We start from the raw sequence: 20199 nt of genomic DNA, 5'->3' as shown, positions 1-20199 counted from the left end.
AAAGGGTAGAGGGGGCAGTCCATTTGAAATTGACCTTTGTTGAATATGTTTGAAGTCCATTTGACAGATTTGAGTTAGTGGATTCAACTCTTAGATTTTGGAAAATCTTAGGAATGGATTAAGTGACAGACTAAAAAGGAATTATAAATGAAATAATTTATATATACCACTCAAAAGACAAGGAGCTTATTAGTTAAAAGAATTTAACACCAGTTGCAGGGTTTGCTAATTACATCCTCTTTTGGTTTCCATCTCAAAAAATACTCCTGAATCAAAGGACTTCAAATGCAGTAGCAGAGCTTTTGAAAATCATAAAGCACATTTCAAGAACCACGTACCCATTCCAATTTCTAAGCATTAGAAAAAAAGAGAGAGACTCAGCAGCATAGAAGAGAAAACCTGAACACACGAATTACAATTGTGTCAAAGGAAGAAAAAGAAGTACATTTGGCTGCCTCTGCAGCTAAGGGAAGTTTGGCTGGGAGTTTAAAAATTATAATAATAGTAATAATTCAAGATATGAATCTTTCACAAATTGGATATTTGTCTCATAAAGGGCACAGTGATCTCCATTGCTTTCTTTTCCATCCTACCCAAAAACAGCCTCCATTAAGTGCTGTATAATCCAAACAAAATTTTCACTTTTTTAGTTTTGAAACTTTACATGTTTCAATTTGACAGAGAACATCCAAACACACCAAGGAAAAGAAATCACAACAGTTTTTTTTTTTTTCTTTTGTTTGAGGTAGTAATGAGATAAACCACAATCATGCCACCTCCAACTGAAGTTTTCATATAATCTTCAGAAGGTTGTGGGGATATTACAAAAACTGGAAGTTCTCAGAGAAATCTAACAAGAGCCAAATATGGTTACTGAATGTAAGTAAATCTTTAACAATCAACTGACAAAAGCCAAGTTTCAACATACTGGACTTTTGGTCAAAAGGTTTACTTTGCAAGTTCATGAACTGAATTCCTGCAAGTTCATGTTGTACCCGCATGAATTTTTGCAATATGCCAGTCATGAAAGCTGTGAGGTCCTGGGCTTCTACATTAATTCCAAAATATTATGACCTTTCAGATGGCATCAACAGATGAAAGAAAAGAAAGAACTAAGAAATTCAGCATAATATTTCATAAGGTTGATAAAAGGAAACCTTGTGGGCTAAAGTGAAGTGGAAAGAAAGAAAAAAAAGAGAAAAAAGTACTGTATTACTTACTGACTTTTGAGGGCCTGTTCAGGTGGAAAAGGAAAAACAGAAGAAAGAGAAAATTGGGAGGGCCTTCAGTTTAGATAAACAAAAAAGATTACCATTTCTATTTTTTTCTCGATTTTATTACAGCTAAGTTAGGCTTGAATGAGCATACAAAGAAGGGCATTAAAACCTCTCCTTCCAGAAACTGGATGCCTACATATCAACACAAATGTTGGAACTGCAGCACTTTGTTTTATTCTTTTCACATTAGTAGGCAGAGGTCCTCTCAACTTAAATTTGTGTCTGCAAATGGGATTTATAAAGTAGTGGCCCCTTTTTCACTCTGTAAACATATTAAAGGAGTCTCTTGGCAATGTTGATAATCAAATCCACAACCACATGTTTTTCTCCAAGACCTTGAAGCCAAAAAGCTTGACAAGAAGCTCAGAATCATGTTTTATAGATAGACAAGGAGAATATGACAGAACAGTGTAACAACAATTGTCACTGAATAACAAATAGGAAATGACATGAACAAGAACATATAAACAATTTCCTTCACAGATATTAATGACGTCTCCACGATACAGCTTCCACACATGCCATTGCATTAAATATCTCAATTGATTGAGATTTATGTACAAGAAGAACATAGGATGAATGAGCACGCTTGCACTATCACCAAGGAACGGGACACTTTAAAAACCAGAGTTACTGATCCAACGTCACAGAGAGCTACCAGTTCTCTTTCACAATTTTTGACTTTTCAAGTATGAATTTCCCTTCTTTGTACTTCTGAGTTTCCTCATAAGCTCTCTCATACTTCCAACCCAACACTTCACGGCAATCACTACAGTAGATATCAGCTACTGTATGAAGTCCAGTCAAAAGCTGCCTGTCCTCTTTGGGCCCCACTGTTATATTCATTGCATGGGACAAGAGGAAGGCTCGACTATTTCTCCCCTACAGCAAACAACAGTCATTGAATCTGTGAAAAAAGATGAGGCACATTGCTAACAATGATACCGTGATAGCAAATAGTAAGTGTCTGAATTAAACAAATGTAAATTGAGGTCAAGAGTTCCTGAGAACAAAATGGTTGATTTAATTCTCTTCTGCTCTGCATAAAAACTGTTTAACCAGAAGAGTGTTTGCCAACATTTTCCATAACCAGGTTCTTTCACATGCCCATCATTCCTTTTCATTCATTTTTTTAATTTTTGCACGCACATTTGACATTTCATCACTTACCTGTCCATGCACTAATGAGGAAATAAAAACAATCCAGGGTTATTTCTAAATTTATTTCTAAACAGATTGAAGGAAAAAACTTTGAAGAAAAAGAAAAAAGAGTTAACTCTTATCTCAAGTTTCTTAAATAACTGGAGTAGAATTTTTAGGCAAAAATCTGGGTAGCAGCTTCACCTGAAAAGCTTTTGAAATAACATCATCATGAAGGCAAACATGGTTTCGGCAATTGCAGCAACTGTATAATCTAGGCCCGATCAATTCAGCCATCGCAAAATCAAATTCTACCCGTCCTGTGCTCCCAGAAATCAAATTCTTGTAGCACACATGGAGTGATTACAAACACCAGAAACACATAAGGAGAGAAGAAAGACACAAGAAATCAAAATCCCAATTTGAAGAATCTCTCTACAACAAAAATACTAAAAAGAAGGGTATTCAAGAAGAAAAAATAACTTTTTTGTTCCTTCTTCGTGTCTTACCAACTGACAAATCGATCAGTGCTTCACCGTTCTTCCCCTCAAATTCTGCCTCAGGGGATTAAGCCGGAGCTAGGTATGACTGATCAAAGGAATAATAAAAGTAAATAAAGGAATAGTCAGAATACGAAAACAAATATAAAATTGTTGTTGATTGCGTCAAGTTTTTGGAATTATCATGCAAAACGACTTTAGGCTGACAAGGATGGGGTTGGTAGGAAAAAGTAAAGAACAACAGTGGTAAAGAAAAACTACGAGAAGGTACAAACTACGAAGCGAACAAAACCCATAAATCACCTCAAGTTTTTTTAATGGAACTCGATGACGATCCAGGATATAGATAATAAACTCCACATTGAGTATGTTATTCGAGAATTAAAGTATTACGGCGAGTTATCTTACAAATAATAATTAAAAATATTAAGCAGAGTTCGAGATGGCTAACTTAAACGATAAGATTTACATGCAAACAATCCCCGATTCCTTGCTTCATTGAGGGGATTCTGCCGACGGCTCGTATATCCTAAAATCAGACCACACAGCAAGAAATAGGTTCACAGAGTCGAACAAACCTGGGCGTTTTCGGTGACTCCGAGCATGGTCAGATTTCAGAGAGTGCCGCCAAAACCTATAGACTTCTCCGTGGCAGACTGAAACCGAGACGGAGCCACCGGCAGATGAGCCGCCTTAGCTTTTATGAAGCAGATTCTCCACAATTCGGTTGAATTTATAATGTAGGACAATTTACCAATTCGGCTCCGAAAGGGTTAAGCAGGTGGGCCAGCTGTGTTTTCACAAGTGGGGTGATCTGGACCGTTTGTCATGTGGATTCAACTGAACGAATAAAACGCTCAGATCATCATTATCACTGTAGATAGGGGTGGCAACGCCAAACCGTTCCAGCATGGTTTGAATTTTTTTTTTTAAAGTTTTAATTATAGGTTGAGCTAAAACCCGGCTCTACCTCTTACTCAAACTCGATTTCAATTTTAAGCTTAAGACTGAGTTCAAGTTCAAGTTTCAAAACATTTAGATCAAATCAAACCAGACTGAGTTCGAGTTCAAAACATTTAGATCAAATCAAGCCTGAATATATGAAGGTTTGAGCTTAGCTCGGCTCGATACCAACCCTACCTAGAGATACCTAGAGTGATGGCTGAGTAATATATGAAGGTTTGAGCTTAGCTCGGCTGATACCAACCCTACCTAGAGATACCTAGAGTGATGGCTGAGTAGGGTTTGGGATTATGAAGACGACTCCTATACAAGTCAGATCGATAGCTTTCAAGCTTTAGAATCTTTTAATAAGATAATTTTTTCCTCTTATCTTTTGAGATAGAGGAAAAATATTTGATGCAAATATAGGGTAGGGGGCCGTTTCCTTGTACCCTCCCCATATCGAACCTAGGGATGGGGTCTGGGTTGAATCGGAGTCGAGTTTATCAAAATCTGAACTTGAACCCGATCCTTCAAATCAAAACCTAAACCTAAAAAAAAATCTGAATCGTCATACCCAACTCGACTCCGACCGGATCACCATCCTTGTAACCCCATCCCGACCCTATTCCCAAAAACCATATTTTAACCCAACCTATCCCCACCCCATCCATGTCAATCTGACTCATCTTAACTCCGTTCTATATATTTGTCTCCTATGTAGGTCAGGTTCGGGTCAGGTTCAGAACGGGTTTAGGAAAACCCGTACTAGACCTGAAACATGATAGATTTTTTCTCTGTTGAAATTTGAAACCAGAACCAGAGTTGTTTAGGTTGAGTTTGGTCAGGTTCCTCGTAAAACCCGACCGATGCCATCCCTAATCCAACCCACTAATTGTACTTATAGGATATATTTTAAAAAGATATAGAAAAGTAATAAGAAAAATGGTTATTTTTTTATTATTTTTGTTATTAGAGGTATGATATATATGAATCATTACAAAAATTAATCTAGATTTTTTATAATTTCAAATTCATTATTTTCCATCACTACCCTGTGAACTTGATACATATCACATTGTAGACATGTCCTCACAAAAATCGATATGGGTTGGAATAGGCTTAGATTTCTAAACCAATTGTATGCTTTCACATGGATAAGTTTTACATTAGGTTTACAAGGTGGGGATGAATTTTTTTAAATCCAATCTATGGCCACCCCTAATCTCTAATGGCATATATTGATTGTTGTTTCATTAAGGGTAGTTTGGAAATTTCACGCTTGTATTTCGGTTACCCTAGTTTTCTCCTAGTTATTGGAGGCCGTCATTATTAGGGTTAATTGACGATCATGAGGAGTATGAAAGAGGTTAGAGAAAAACACGTAGAGAATGGTGTATGTGATTTTCTCTTGTAAACTTGTTTTTCATCATAATGAATGATTGCAACAACGGAATGACAAGACAATCTCACTTTGAGGCGAACCTATATAAGTATTTTGTATTCGTGCTTGATTATTTCTTCATCTGCGATTATTATTGCTCTTGATGATATTGAATTAGAGTGTCTAATTCTTAACAGTATATGCACATGAAGTTTGATAAATAATGCCTTTTTTGTTTATAATAAGATTGTAATTGCAAAAAAAAATGTATTCTTTAGCATTATCAAACTGAAATATTTGAACTTTCTTATGAAATTGAGTCTCAACCATGGCACAAAAATATGTAAAAATGTAAAAAAGTTCAGATCTATTTTCATTAAACAGAGCCATGTTAGATGAGTGAAATCATCCATAAATGTGAGTAAAGAGATTGAGGAATATTTGACACTTGCAAGGGCCCTTGTACATTTGAGTAGATTATGCAAAGCGACTAGACGTAACCTTCTAAAAATGAGAAGGAAAAGAGCTTATATGATGTTTTCTTATCTCATACAATGTGCAAGACAAACTAGAAAGTGATTCGAATGAAGGAATTAAAAACTTTAATATACTCAAAGATGGATGACCTAACCAATTATGCCATTGGAGAGTGTTGATTTTTGGCCACTAATGCTGAAATGCTTCATTATCCATATAGTAAAGACCTCCTCATTTGTGGCCTCTACTAATCACTCATTCAGTTCGGCTGTCCTAAAAATACAATGTGTAAAAAAAACAGTTACAAAACATCCAATTGTTTAGTAATTTGACTTACAAATATAAAACTTAATGAAAATTGAAGCACAAATAGTACATTAGAAAAAGGTGAAGTGGTTGAAGAAGAGTAACAACCTATGCTTAACACTTCAGTTTGAGAATCATACATAAAATGATTAGTAGGACAAGAGACAAGATTGATAACTTACCAATCTACCCAGTAAGGTGTTCAAAGACTCTTGGATCAATTAACCAAGGAGAAGAGCTAACACATTAAAGAATGAAATACATAAATATAGTTGCAACAGTAGTCACAGAAGTGGTAGGAGGCATATGAAAATACTCTTAAATTTCTAAAAACCTTCTTAATCTCTAGATCTAGATTCTTTGCAGTCATGAGCAATTGTGGATTGATTATTGAAGATAGCACAATAAGTCCAACTGCATGTGGACTGAGAATCAATCATTCTACAAGCTTGGACCTCAACCATGATCACCCCGACCTTGGCCTTGACCACAATTGTCATTACTTTGTCCTTTAGAAATGGATGATGTCTCTCTGAAAGGAATATTGAAATATTTGATGCTTCTTTAGTTAGAATATGATACATAACAACACATATGTCATCAAAGGAAGGCTTGGCTAATGAACTAAAAAATGTGAGATTTTCTAACATCCAAGTATGCTTAAGATTGACTAGATAAATTCCACTAAACCTATTCTTCACACACCCTTCTTGAACTGAATTATCAATTAAATATGTTTGAGAGCTTCAGTGCTTGTCAGAAACCTCAAAACTTGGCAAATTATTCATCCACATTGTCACCTTATTTTGAGGTATACATAGTCTAACATGCATCATAAAGACTCTTGAGACTATCAGTACTTAAATTTAATTTTACACCAATGTCCCAAATAATTTTAATAGCACCCAAGAGCACCGCATTGTTGGCTATCGAGTCTCCTATACTATTAATCAACCAACTGATTACTAGAGTGTCTTCTTTCAACCACTTCATGTAGCTAGTATCTTCCTCATCAGGAGGGAGTTGAGACAAATTACCATTGAGATCTTGAATGATTAATAAATGATTAATAAATGCTTAATAGATTGTGCCCATGCAAGATAACTGGACACACCTTGGAGTGGTATGATGGTAAATTTTTTAAGATAATTGTTTCACCTATGCCATAGGCAGAATTCAGAATACTTCAGCCACCGTAGTAATTAGCACCCTCGACGCTTATGTTAAAAGATACCTACATGTGTAGGGGTGACATGGCTAGTAAATAAGGAGAACTTTCATAGAGATGACATAAAATTGTAAATATACAAGTTGGTGTATGTCCATTTCTTTTTAAAGCATATAGCCCTAAAGGCATTGTAGTCATTGTAAACATCTTTCCTTAACTATAGATATAACCTCAATGCATGGGATAGAGCATTCAAACCTCCTCTTCTTGGCTCAAATTCGTCCTTACACCTCTTTCTTTTCCTCTTCTTTCTCTACCTTGGTTTCTTCTCTCCTCCCTCACAAGATTTAGAGTTTCACTATTCTCTAAACAAAGGGAGGAAGAAGAAAAAAAAAAAAAAAAAAGGGGAGTTTCTTGTTTTTCCAATTAGTCTTCTTTCCCAATTCTTGTCTTTCATTGGATTTCACACTCTTTTACTATATATACTATTAGAAATATCTTTAATTCTAGTTTCCAATTCAAAAATAATTTTTCAATAAGATTTTTTTAGAGTGATAAATTGGCATCTGAAGCAGAAAACGTCAAGCAACAGAAAAGTTTGAGTTATAGCAGAAAGCCTCAACTTTCTGAACGGTTTGTACAACCATGACTGAGAATTTATATCAAGAATTATATCTAAAAGAAAGCTATGTGAGTCTATTTTTCATCCCTAGAAACCATTTCTCAATCTGATCTTTCTAGAGAGAGGTATCCACATTAGAAGAATCAAAAGTTATGTTAGTAGCTTGTTGCATGCAAAAAAAATGAATTTAAGTAGGTTTTTTTGTTTTACTTTTTTAAGTTGGTAATGTTGGTTAAGTTTACTATTTGTTTTCAGTATCTAGTCAAAATTTTACTAACTCGAATATCTTTCCTTGCTTAAAATTTTTTTGTTTGATTTCACATTACATTAGTTTCCTTAAGAGAAGTTTGTTCCTATATGAGTTTAGATTCATTTTTGACAAAGTCTGAAATTTTTTAAATAAAAAATTTTGTTTCTTCATTCTAAATTTCAAATATTAGTGTCTTAAGTATCTCTTTACCCAAAAAATTTCTCTTAAATAATTTCTTCCCAAATTGGTCAAGTTGTGTTAGAAAAGTAATTGCCATATATGAGAAGTTTATTTTAGAAAATTTTCTATTGTTAAGTTCCACTTCTCAACTTCCTTATTGGAAATTTTTTTTATGTTTCCTCAATCGTCATATTCGTAGAGGAATTATTTTTTTATCTTCCTCTTGAATCAAACTTGGTCACCCCCTAAAAGGGGAATAACAACATTGGGGGTGTGGGATTTTTATGATGTTTGCTTGACCAAAAAAAGAATATGATGCATTATTTTTTTTTCAACATTTCTTCCTAAATTCTATTGCTTGTTTCCAAAGAGACAATTATGATCTTTCCAAATGCTGCAAGTGATTGCACCTATTATTATTTTCCTAAAATATTTTCTGCACACATAGATTGGCTAAATTTATGCAAGCCACAAAGATGAGATTAGGGGAAGGGAAAATGAAGTTAAGGTCTAGGAAAGATGAAGAAATCATATGAGAAGGATGCCACTATGATTAAGAGGCCATCCAAAGAATTCTATATTTTAAAATCATCTTAGGAAGCCAATTTGGGTGAAGGAAACCCCATTTCACAAGCCTTCTTCGAAATAACTAAGTACACACCAAGCTTTTAATTGAAACATGAATTTGTACTTCTTATTTTGCTGCTCAATTAGTGCACTTTACTTTGAAATCAATTCCATTGCGCCTAAAATCTTTTATTTTGCTTCCACATTGAATCGGCCTTTGCATGAACTAAACACACTAAACTGTTTACTTTAGAATCCTTCTGTGTAGATGCATAATTCTTGCTCAACACCTATCACTTTGAAATCAATTTTAGTTTAGCAAGCTACATTGAGGTTTGAGTTCATCATTTTACCCCAACTTAAAAAGTATTTTACATGGGTTGAGTTTTCATATCAGATTTGGGTCTTCCCAAAAGAGCTTTTTGTTGCTCTCAAGATACCTATAAGCATCCATTTGACACATCGTCCCACAACCTAAAAGCATCCATTTGACCGAGATGAGAGAGAAAGCTCTCAGGAATCAACCACTCAAGCCAGCGTAGAATAACCAGATGACCACCCAGTGCAAAAGAAGTATAGAGGCCATTCATCCAGATGGCAGGAAGACAACCATTCGATGGGTTAGAAGAGAGAATGCTTTCTGGTGAGATTCATTCAACCAAACTTTCAAATGACCAGTCCAAAGCAGGTAGAATGAGGAATGAAGGAAATATGGCTAGCTAATGAAGACCATTCAAATCGTTGGTACAAACAAGAGAGAGAAGAGGCTTTATGAGCACCCGTCCAACCAACCATTTGATACCTTTTTTCTCTTTTTCCTAATTAATTACAAAGATTAACTCTTCAACTACTTATCATAGCTGGATACAGTGTTTATATCTTACTTGATCTTGATGTGAAATCGCATGAACCACCTGTTCTAGAAAAGTTGTGGGTGACGATTTAAAAAGATCTTACTTGATCTTGATGTGAAATCGCATGAACCACCTGTTCTAGAAAAGTTGTGGGTGAAGATTTAAAAATTCTATTCAGCCACCATGGACTTAATCAATGTCATAAGATCTGAAGAGTAGAAACATATTTACCAGGATCTTGTACTGTGGCAATAGTGAGAAGAACCACATCAACACCATAAAGGGCCAATGAAAGAGGAAGATAAGGTAGACAAGATTAAGGCTACACCAGTGCATTATTGTCCGTAGAGAGCCAAGGGCTGAGCGAGTTGTTGAGATACCAACATCAAGTGGGCTAGAGACAGAATGACATCTAGTGCCCTCAAATGATCAATCCAACTTATCTTCTCTCTCTCTCTCTCTCTCTGGTTTAGCAAAGATGGTTTTGCTGCCAATCTCCCCATCTTGAATGTCAACTTCTTTCTGCCTCGGATAATTTTTTTTGAGATTGATCAATTAATACAGAAAATTATGGCTGGAAACGGAAGCCTAGCCAGTGTTAATCACGTTCACTTCGTCCGGATATAAGATAAATAATCATTTGGGAAAGCTTGTTCACTACTGAAAAGCTTGTTCACTACTGAGGAAGATGCCAGTGAAGCAAGAAGACAAGAGGCAAATACAACCAATATACACGAGTTCCTTCCTCCAACCACGAACTGTCAGTGATTCCGAAATTATCATTCGCTTTCAACGATGGCCACTCGATCCTTGCCACAAAAAACACACAGGCTGAACTGAACAGCAAGGATTTGTCCTCGACCCAGAACCAAATTGGAGGAAAGAGAAAGAAGACGAAGAAGTAAAGCATCGAGGAAGCTTCTGAGAAAACAATCCCCCTGCCTGCAACGGCAACAAGTCGCGGGCTCATGACGCAATCGAGACACCCCACTAATTTCCAATCTCCTATCTTCCAGGAACCTTCCTAGAAACCGTTAAAAGACGGGCGTAATTGAATAAAAGACCATCTCGTTCCCACTATATATCCCCGAGTCTATGTGTATCCTTCACGACGCAACAAACAAAAGAGAGAAAAGGATGAGCAGAGATCAGGGACAAGGAGCGCACGATTCGACTGCGACCCAGTATGAAGACTTGTTGCCGGCCATGGCGGATAAGTTGGATTCGGAGGCGTTTGTCGGGGAGCTCTGCGCGGGGTTCCGGCTGTTGGCTGACCCGGGGAGAGGGGTGATAACGTCGGAGAGCCTGAGGAGGAACTCCGGGGTGTTGGGGATGGAGGCGATGAGCAAAGAGGAAGCGGAGGAGATGGTGAAGGAAGGGGACCTTGATGGGGATGGCGCGCTCAATCAGAAGGAGTTTTGCATTCTGATGGTGAGACTCAGCCCTGGGATGATGCAGGACGCCGAGGCCTGGCTGGAGAAGGCTATTTATGAGGAACTAAGTAGATGATCTTCTTCTTCTTGATGCTTCTAATGTATCCGCGGGGGGTTGTTAATTGCTATTGATTGATATCGATGAATTGTAGTTTCCATTTCAATCGCAAGTCTCTGTGTCTGCACAAACTTGGTAGTGATTGCTTGACCATCGGAAATTCGAAAGCGAAACTGATTGGTGTAAAATAAAGCATGAAATTCATCACTGGCAAATCCGAGCTGCAAGAGTTCTATGCTTTAATCTGCACACTGCAACTCTGGGTTTTGATTCAAAACGTTTTAATTTTCGCCGGGAGTGTTTTAGAATTCTGCTTGTAAAGCAAATGAAAAAATTTCACCAATCAGGTAATATAAAATCCGATGCCTGCATATAGCAAGTTCAAGTGTAAGTCCAATTATCCAATTATGCATGTTCCTACTAAATTTCTCAAAGCTTGAAGTCCCTACCATTAATTGTTGTTAACACAGTTGTTAGTCATCTCCTACACAAGAGGAATGTGAATTGACAACACTATAAAACCTCTTATCTTTTTATCCTAGTCTTGTTTTAGTCAAGCTAGAGGATGATAGTTTTGGCCATTTGATCGTAAGGGGATTTGTAGGCGGATCTTAGGGTACAGATTGAAGGAATATAAAGAGGCATAGCTAAATGCTCTAAAGATATTGCTATCAAGTGTAGCCATGATGATGTGGTGTTAGAGCCAAACCAAGTAAGTTGGCTTTGAGTGGAGCTTGAGCTAATGGCAAACAGGCTTGATTTGATGCCACACCTAAGGGGGAACTCTTAAAGACATAATTTATGCATCCTAATAGTAAGATTAACACGCAATGGTTCTTCCAAGCCTTTGATGAGGACAATTGAAGTTCTCTTAGATAATAGTGATACAATTTTATGAAATATAAAGGAAGCTAATTTTATTATTTGTATAGTATGAAAAATGCTATATCAAGGATTTTAAAAAAAAAAGGGCCTTAATAGACCCTCCTTTTGAGGATCATGCAATGGTTCTCAAAAGAATTTTCAACACTTAGAAAACCTATAAAGGATAGATTATTGAATTTGTTCACCCTCCATTTAAACACATGAAACTAAGGAGAACTTAGATTCCAACTAGGGGTGGCTTCGAACCGAATTGGCTTGTGAACGGCTCGAGTTTGGCTCGGTGCCGGCTCAATTTGATTCGGTATCTCTCGAGCTCGAGGAGCGGAAGCGAGAGCAGGGGAGGCAACGCCCAGCCCCTCCCGTCCACCGCTCTGGCCACTTATGTCGCCGTCGACAGCTCCTCGTCGGACGTTATATCCCCTTCCCTTCGATTTCTTCCTCTTTCTCCGATTTCTTCGCCTCCTCTGTTTCTGTCGCCGCCACTTCCCTCCGAGTACAGGTCCTCGCCGGTGCCACGCCTTTGCTCTGCGTCGTCTCGGCGAAAAACGAGAGCACAAAGAGATACATAAGTTAGGAGAAAGTAATTTCTCCCACGCCGATTTCGCACGTGTGAAAAGATCACAACCAAGTAAAAAAAAAAAAAAAAAACTCTCCCTCCTGGCTCTCGAAGAAATTGAAAAGACATTTTAGTATAAATACGTTTCTAGAAACTATTAGTTTGTTTTTTCAATAAATATTGAAAAGACATTTTTAGTAGAAATATAGGGACCATTAGTGCCTCATGTTTTTTTGAAATATTTTTTAATTAAATTTTTTTATTAAAAAATCATATAATTTTCTAAGTAAGATTTTCTTGCCAAGATGGGCTAGAAAATCGTATAGAAAAATTTGAATAAGTATTTGATAGTTGACAACACTATAAAACCTCTTACGAGTTGTTTGACTATCTTTTTATCCTAGTCTTTTTTTAGTCAAGCTAGAGGATGATAGTTTTGGCCATTTGATCGTAAGGGGATTTGTAGGCGGATCTTAGGGTACAGGTTGAAGGAATATAAAGAGGCATAGCTAAGTGCTCTAAAGATATTGCTATCACAAAATGCTCTAAAGATATGGCTATCAAGTGTAGCCATGATGAAGTGGTGGTAGAACCAAACCAAGTTGGCTTTGAGCGGAGCTTGAGCTAATCGCAAACCGGCTTGATTTGATGTCACGCCTAATGGGAACTCTTAAAGATATAATTTATGCATCCTAATAATATGATTAATAGGCAATGGTTCTTCCAGGCCTTTGATGAGGACAATTGAATTTCTCTATTAGACAATAGTGATACAATTTAATGAAATATAAATGAAGCTAATTGTATTCTTTGTATAATATGAAAAATGCTATATCAAGGATTTAAAAAAAAAAAAAAGCCTTAATAGACCTTCCTTTTGAGGACCATGCAATAGTTCTCTAAAGAATTTTCAACACCTAGAAAACCCATAAAGGATAGATTATAGAAATTGTTCACTCTCCGTTTAAACACATGAAACTAAGGAGAACTTAGATTCCAACTAGGGGTGGCTTCGAACCGAATTGACTCGCGAGTGGCTCGAGTTCGGTTCGGTGCTGGTTCGGTTTGATTCGGTATCTCTCGAGCTCGAGATCCTAAATCGGCTCGGTTGAGTTAACGACCCGAGCTCGACCGAATCAAGGTTCGGCTCGAAATCTCGCGAGCCGACTCGTTAACGGGCGAGTCGTGGGATCAGGAGTGGGGGCGAGGGGGAACGCCCAGCCCCTCCTGTCCACTGCTCTGGCCACTTCTGTCGCCGTCGACAACTTCTCGCCGGCCGCTACATCCCCTTCCCTCTGATTTCTTTGCCTCCTTTGTTTCCGTCGCCGCCACTGCCTCTGTCGCCAACTACAGGTCCTCACCGGCGCCACGTCTTCTCTCTGCGTCATCTCAGCGGAAAACGAGAGTACAAAGAGATACCTAACTTGGGAGAAAATAATTTCTCCCACGCCGATTTCACACATGTAAAAGTCACACGTGCGAGATCATAAACCAATGAAACCCCGTGCTAGACGATTTCGCACGTGTGAAAATCACACGTGCGAGATCATAACCAAGTAATAAAAAAAAACAAAAAAACTCTTTGTGTCTCCCTCATGGCTCTCAAAGAAATTAAAAAGACATTTTAATGTAAATATGTTTCTAGAGACTATTAGTGGTTTTTTCAATAAATATTGAAAAGACATTTTTAGTAGAAATATAGGGACCATTAGTGTCTCATGTTTTTTGGAAATATTTTTCTAATTAAATTTTTTATTAAAAATCATATAATTTTATAAGTAAGATTTTCTTGCCAAGATAGGCTAGAAAACCGTATAAAAAATTTTTGAATAAGTATTTGACATTTGATGGTTTAATACGTTTAGCATGAGGCAATTTTCATAGCAATTTGTGTTTTACATTTTATTTGATTAAAAATTTATCGATAAGTATAGTAATATATTAGATTGATTATTAATTTCCCTAGAAGTCACAATAAGAGGTCCATTTAACTTTCCTAAGAAAATTTTAAAAATATTTCATGTAATTTTCTAGTAAGTATGTAATAGTAATAGGATTTTATTTAAAGGTTTTTTTGGAAATGTGTATCCTTGGAAAAATATTTCTAGTTTTTCCTAGAATATAAATTTTCAATCAAGCCACTAAAGATGCCATAGTAAATTTATGGTCAAATTCAAAAATTACAAAATAAGCTAGACAATTGGGTAAAAAAATTAATATTGGTGGGTTCTAATCTATTATCGAGATTCAATCCCGAACCTCCCCTATCATTCTTTTTTTAAAAATGTATGCATAATTTTATAGATAATTTATTTGACATATATTTTATATAAAGTATTAAATGTAGATTAACCTCGAATTCAGCTAGAGCTCGAACTCGAACTCGAACTCAGTTAAACTTATTAGGCTAGAACTCGATTACAATTTTAGGCTCGAGGCTAGGTCGGCTCGAGCTCGAGTTCAAAATCTTTAAATCAAGCTCGACTCAAACATAGGAAGGTTCAGACTTAGCTGGATTCGATGCTACCCTTATACTCAATTTTAAGTAGAGTTCATTCCCAATTTTATGTAGAGATCATACCCAATTTTATGTAAAATATAGGTATAATTTTATATACAATTTATTTAACATGCATTTTTTGAAAAAAATTAAATGTATGTTGGAACTCGAACTCGAGACATGTAATTTTTGAAAAGTTTTAAATGAATGTTGAAGCTCGAGCTCGATAGCAACTTTAGGCTCAAGGCTAGGCTCGGTTCGAGCTCGAGTTCGAGTTTGACATATTTAAATCTAGCTCGACTCGAACATAAGCAAGTTTGCGATGCCACCCTTAATTCCAACAAATCCTATAGTCGAAATGACGACTTGACCATATGAGAAACAAATACAAGAAGTTATTAAGCAAAATAACTTTACAAACATAGCTTTACTGACTATTAGTAGACAGATTGAAGGTAATATAGAAAGAAAAGGTCAAAACCCTATTATTCAACTTTACTACCTACATGATAAAATCAAGTTAGAAAGCTCACCTCTTCCAAAACACACAACTCATAAATGAGTTGGCTGAGAGACTCTTCCCTAAAATTAAAGAAATTTTCACTCAACCAAATAGAGGGTAAAAGTGAAGAAGAAACATGTTCTATTAATCCTAAAGAAAAAAAGATCTTTAGAGGTGAACAAATTACACACCTAAAAAATTATAAGTTATTAAAAGAAATCGGCCCTGGTAGATACTCAAATTGAAAAAGACTATAAAACAAGTTTAGTTTCCTTTGATGGAAGTTCCTTAACCAAATGGAACTTAGATAGCCTAATCGAATATCAACTAATACAATTTTTCCATCAAATTCTTGTTTATGCAATTTTGACTTCAGTAGATTTTATTTTGCACACATTCTACATTTGAAAAATTAAAATTAAAAAAAAAAAAAAGTAATCTATCATTGTTTGATTCATTCCATCTTACTGTTTGGGTGGAAGCAAAATAATCAACGTCTATTTTATTAAACTACAGCTCTCAATGGCTCATAGGAATGTCTCCATTTTTTATACTTTTCAGCAAAAAGATAAAACATATTCAACAATTGACGTTTCATCGTAGGAAAGACACAAATTAAAATTCAACCTTAGAACCCACCTAAACGAAGTTCTGTAAACCGGTGTAGATAGTTGGGGTATTTCAATTTTTTTTTTTTTAAAAAAAAAAAGAGGATGAACACAAATTAAACAAAAAATCCAACTATCATCATTCCACAAAACGACCATCCATCTATCACCCCTGAAACTAGAAAACATCGCCATCATCACTTCTATATAGCTACATACCTAATCAGGCACCTCAAACTAACTGAAAGAAAATGTAAAACCCCATAAAACGCAAGAACGGAACACCACAGTATCCCCTCCTCTAAGCCCTTCATGATCTTGATCTGCGAACAGGTGAGCGGCTGCTCCTCGTACAATGGAAGAATGAAAAGAAGTTAAACATTGCTCACATTGTAAATATTTACTGAAGCTTGACAACATCTAAATTACCGTCCTCACCTTCTATACCTCCCATACTCGGGGCTTCTGTCTCGGTCATAAGCGGGGCCATCATACCTATCATAACCGGGACTACGGGCACGACCATAATCAGGACTCCCTCGACCTCTTCGTTGCACAGGGCTGACAGAACGTCCATAAGGGCTTCCTCCACGTCTGCCTCTTCTGGGGCTGTCCCGTCTCCGCTCCCGCTCCCCATCATCCCTCAGCGCATACTCCACAGAAACCACTCTGTCCATTATCTTGCTGAAAACAGATTCGTAACCTTACACAAATCAGTTCAAAATTCGCACCTACATCTTTGTTCCAATTTCCGACAGAAAATGAAAAACAACCAACCTCATATGAGTGCTTTCAAGGGCTTTTGTGGCCTCTTCTTGTGTTTCAAACTGAACAAATGCAAAGTTCCTCCTGATTCTCACATGCATAACATTACCATATGGCTCAAAATGTCTTTCAATGTCTCTAATCCTTGTGTGGACTGGATCAAAATTAATCACAAAAAGTGTCTTTGCCGGCTTCTGGTTAGCAATAGCCCTGGAGCCTTCACGGCGGCGTGGTCCACGATCAGCTTGCTGGACATTGACAATTAAAGCATTAGTTAAGCATAGTTGTTGGCAGTACACCATAGACACCGTGGAAACGAATACATCAAACCCTATCGCTACAAGATTTATAACAATAAGAAACAAGCAAAACTGAGAAACAACATACCCTTGACCACTCTACAGATATTCTCCTTTTATTATATCCAAAAGGTGTGTCATCAAGACCTCGGATGGCATCCTCAGCATCACGCTCGTCATCAAAATAAACAAACGCAAATCCTGAAATATATAAATATCTCATATTAGATACATATCAGTAGGAGAATCTTGTCAACTTCTATTAACCACTGTAGTGCAGGGCAGCTAAATCAGGGTTCCTTTGTCATCGTGAAACAAAGAATACAACACCTGCAGATAAGTGAAGTCCTGGAGAACATAAAGATGATGGCCAATAATGGAAGGCCTTGCATGATGAACTAATTCATGATGCCATAAAAGCTAAACCATATTCAGAACTGAGGGAAGTCATTGCTGAGCATGCTTCGCCATGTGAAGGAGCAATAGTGCAATCGCACGCCATGATGAATTGGTTGGATCATACTTCGTCAAAATGGCGGCAATGAAGAAGAGAGTAACAGATGATTGTAAGAAGGAAATGCAGAAGAATGCCATTTGTCAATGGAAGGAGATGCAGGATTGCTGGCAGGAAAATGTCCTTTCACATGGAAGGTTTTAGGCAGTGAAGGTGGTGAGAGCCCAGAGAGAGCTCGGTTTCCGTTAATGATTCCTGCGACAAAGCAAAAATTTAATAGAAACTATAAAATTGTTTTTGTCGCATTTATTATTTTTTTTTACAAGCAGACACCCGTATGGTATAGAAAAAGATTTTACAGGGGATAATAGATACACAACGCACTTTTGTTGAGAAATCGCTACAAAGTCTTCTTGCTAAAAAAATATGAGCACAGACACCCAGAATCAAACTAACAAACTTCGTTTTCTCAAAAACCCTCGAAACTTGGGGGGAAAGCTCAGACTGCATTCGTAACAGTCTCCACTGGTATACACCCAAGTTCGAGTTTCGCTACAACCAAAAACTTGTAGTAGACGTCCATAAACACCGAACCACATAGCAGTAAAAGAAAAAAGAAAAAGGAAAACAAACACCCAATAAATCGTCAAAACACATAAAAAGCTAACTAAGAGAACAAAAATGAATCAAATTTCAAGCTTAATTCGAACCTAATCACACGCGATCCAAATAAACCAAAATATTAGAGCACAAAACAATTAGTCACATTATAACACACCAACTACTTATTCCTTGCCGATTGCAACAAAGTTCGGCACCTCGAAAATAGCAAAATTTTACCAGATTTCATATCTATGCGATCGACACGCCCAAATTTGGAGAAGAGTCTATCCAAGTCCGACTGACGCGTCTCGTGGTCAAAATTCCCGCAGAAAAGAGGCCTCATCTTGGTAAATCCCTCCGAAGCAACCTATCTCCCAAATTTCGAAAAGTTTAGACAAGAACAGAGTAAAGAAAAGGAACAATCAAATCGCAAGAACTCTGCCGGTCTCTCAGCGGTTTGACGGAAGGGAAGCGTACCTTTACCGATGAGACGAGTATCCACCGAGACGAAAATGCTTCCGAGCGGAAGAATGCGTCTTTGGACAGGAGAAAACGAAAACCCTAAAACAGTATGGAGGCTCGAATAGAACGGCTTTAAATAGCTGTGAACGATATAGTGCTAAAATCGTAGGGTGGAGCCACAATGGAATTGCGGTGACTGGATCTGGATCTTTTTGCGGGTATTTATGCACTCAGATATTTTGTGCCAGCTTGGGCGGATCGTGGGACCTTGACCTAGGAACTAAACTCTGAATATTTATTATTGGACTTTTTAAAATGTTTATCATTATGGTATTATAATATATTTATTTATAAACAATAATTACATATTATTTTTAATATGTTGTTCACATATTTATATTACATAATTTAACAGATTTTGATATTCTACTTAATCTAATCGAGTAGTCATATATATATATATATATATATATATATATATATATATATTTTAAAAGAAAACATCAAATATAGGACAGAAATATCAATGAAAAATCTGATGAAATCTATGTAAAAACTTAAAAAAATTCTAATAATTGTGAAAGAGAAATTGACAAATATCTCTAAGGTTTATGATTAAGTGCATTGTCTTATTTATTAATTTTTTCTCATTTTATTTTTTGTTAACATAGAGAAAATTAAAATTATTATCAAAATTATTATTATATAAATATAAGAAAATTAATTTAATATAGATCTATTGGAAAAAAAATTCGGCCACCACCACCATCGGCCAAAGATCGTCTTCTTTGTTTCTGACAGCAGGCAACTGGTGTTTCGACAATTGTTCGAGACTATGCAGCTCTCTGCCCGAGGGTGGTGGTGGTTGGAAAAAAAAAATTTGGCAGATCGGGTGCTCTAAATAGCTCTTGGAGGGAACCTCTTGCTTCCGTTATTGGGTTGGACGTTGTTACGGCGATGAAGCACAACTGGACTACAGCGGCGGAAGGGGGTTACTCGTCGGAGAAAAAAAATGAATCGTGAAACAAGATTGGGAAGCTCTGATACCATGTAAAGATTAACCACGATTTTGGAAACCATTTACATCACATATTTATACATAAAATTGTAAACTAAAAATTGTTAATTATGGCTATGCCGGATTTGTGATCTGGCGGACGGAAGCATGGTCTGCAAGCTTTCGTTGCATTGTCGTTCACACTTGTGATTGGGAAGAAGAGGAACACAGAGCATATGTTCCCCGCAATCACCATGTAAAAAGTCGTGCGACGAACCTTCTGTTGCCACCTGCGGTAAACACATCATTATTTTGGGAGAAGATCACGATTCAGTTAATTAAGCCTTCATGAGACGATGATTGACACAACTTGTAGAACATGATCCCTACATTTTATCGTCGGCTGCTAT

At 36.8% G+C, this 20199-nt stretch overlaps 3 protein-coding genes across 3 annotated transcripts; 1 reads left to right on the top strand and 2 right to left on the bottom strand.

Annotated features, from left to right (window-relative positions):
• Positions 1 to 1722: 1722 nt before the first annotated feature.
• Positions 1723 to 3604, bottom strand: LOC137948621 (protein yippee-like At4g27745). Its single transcript, XM_068794719.1, has 4 exons — positions 3496 to 3604; positions 2927 to 3005; positions 2622 to 2759; positions 1723 to 2159 (listed from the first exon to the last, which is right to left on the bottom strand). Exons 3-4 carry the CDS (start codon positions 2712 to 2714, stop codon positions 1932 to 1934), a joined length of 321 nt encoding a protein of 106 aa, XP_068650820.1. The 5' UTR covers positions 2715 to 2759; positions 2927 to 3005; positions 3496 to 3604; the 3' UTR covers positions 1723 to 1931.
• Positions 3605 to 10563: 6959 nt separating this feature from the next.
• On the top strand, positions 10564 to 11446 carry LOC137948786 (calcium-binding protein KIC-like). Its single transcript, XM_068794955.1, has one exon. It carries the CDS (start codon positions 10763 to 10765, stop codon positions 11174 to 11176), a length of 414 nt encoding a protein of 137 aa, XP_068651056.1. The 5' UTR covers positions 10564 to 10762; the 3' UTR covers positions 11177 to 11446.
• A 4871-nt stretch (positions 11447 to 16317) lies between these two features.
• LOC137948062 (serine/arginine-rich splicing factor RS31-like) lies at positions 16318 to 18910 on the bottom strand. The gene is made up of 6 exons (XM_068793983.1): positions 18808 to 18910; positions 18568 to 18697; positions 17362 to 17474; positions 16987 to 17222; positions 16648 to 16893; positions 16318 to 16550 (listed from the first exon to the last, which is right to left on the bottom strand). Exons 2-6 carry the CDS (start codon positions 18671 to 18673, stop codon positions 16520 to 16522), a joined length of 732 nt encoding a protein of 243 aa, XP_068650084.1. The 5' UTR covers positions 18674 to 18697; positions 18808 to 18910; the 3' UTR covers positions 16318 to 16519.
• Positions 18911 to 20199: the final 1289 nt, after the last annotated feature.

The sequence above is a fragment of the Aristolochia californica genome, unplaced genomic scaffold, assembly GCF_029961685.1.
Source record: "Aristolochia californica isolate CCGP_79_NKW_82.1479 unplaced genomic scaffold, dmAriCali1.0.hap1 SCAF_13, whole genome shotgun sequence".
NCBI classification, from domain to species: Eukaryota; Viridiplantae; Streptophyta; class Magnoliopsida; order Piperales; family Aristolochiaceae; genus Aristolochia; species Aristolochia californica.
The sequence above is the reverse complement of the archived record's forward strand: the minus strand, read 5'-3'. Positions and strand labels throughout refer to the sequence as shown.

What these genes read in the sequence shown, in the direction of transcription:
- LOC137948621 (XM_068794719.1), bottom strand. Translation starts at nt 2,714, where the DNA reads ATGGCTGAATTGATCGGGCCTAGATTATACAGTTGCTGCAATTGCCGA. An exon ending in TTATTTCAAAAGCTTTTCAG is followed by an intron (nt 2,160 to 2,621) that starts GTGAAGCTGCTA and finishes TGTTTGCTGTAG; the next exon opens with GGGAGAAATAGTCGAGCCTT.
- LOC137948786 (XM_068794955.1), top strand. Translation starts at nt 10,763, where the DNA reads ATGTGTATCCTTCACGACGCAACAAACAAAAGAGAGAAAAGGATGAGC.
- LOC137948062 (XM_068793983.1), bottom strand. Translation starts at nt 18,673, where the DNA reads ATGAGGCCTCTTTTCTGCGGGAATTTTGACCACGAGACGCGTCAGTCG. An exon ending in CTTGAAAGCACTCATATGAG is followed by an intron (nt 16,894 to 16,986) that starts GTTGGTTGTTTT and finishes ATCTGTTTTCAG; the next exon opens with CAAGATAATGGACAGAGTGG. An exon ending in GAGTATGGGAGGTATAGAAG is followed by an intron (nt 16,551 to 16,647) that starts GTGAGGACGGTA and finishes TACGAGGAGCAG; the next exon opens with CCGCTCACCTGTTCGCAGAT.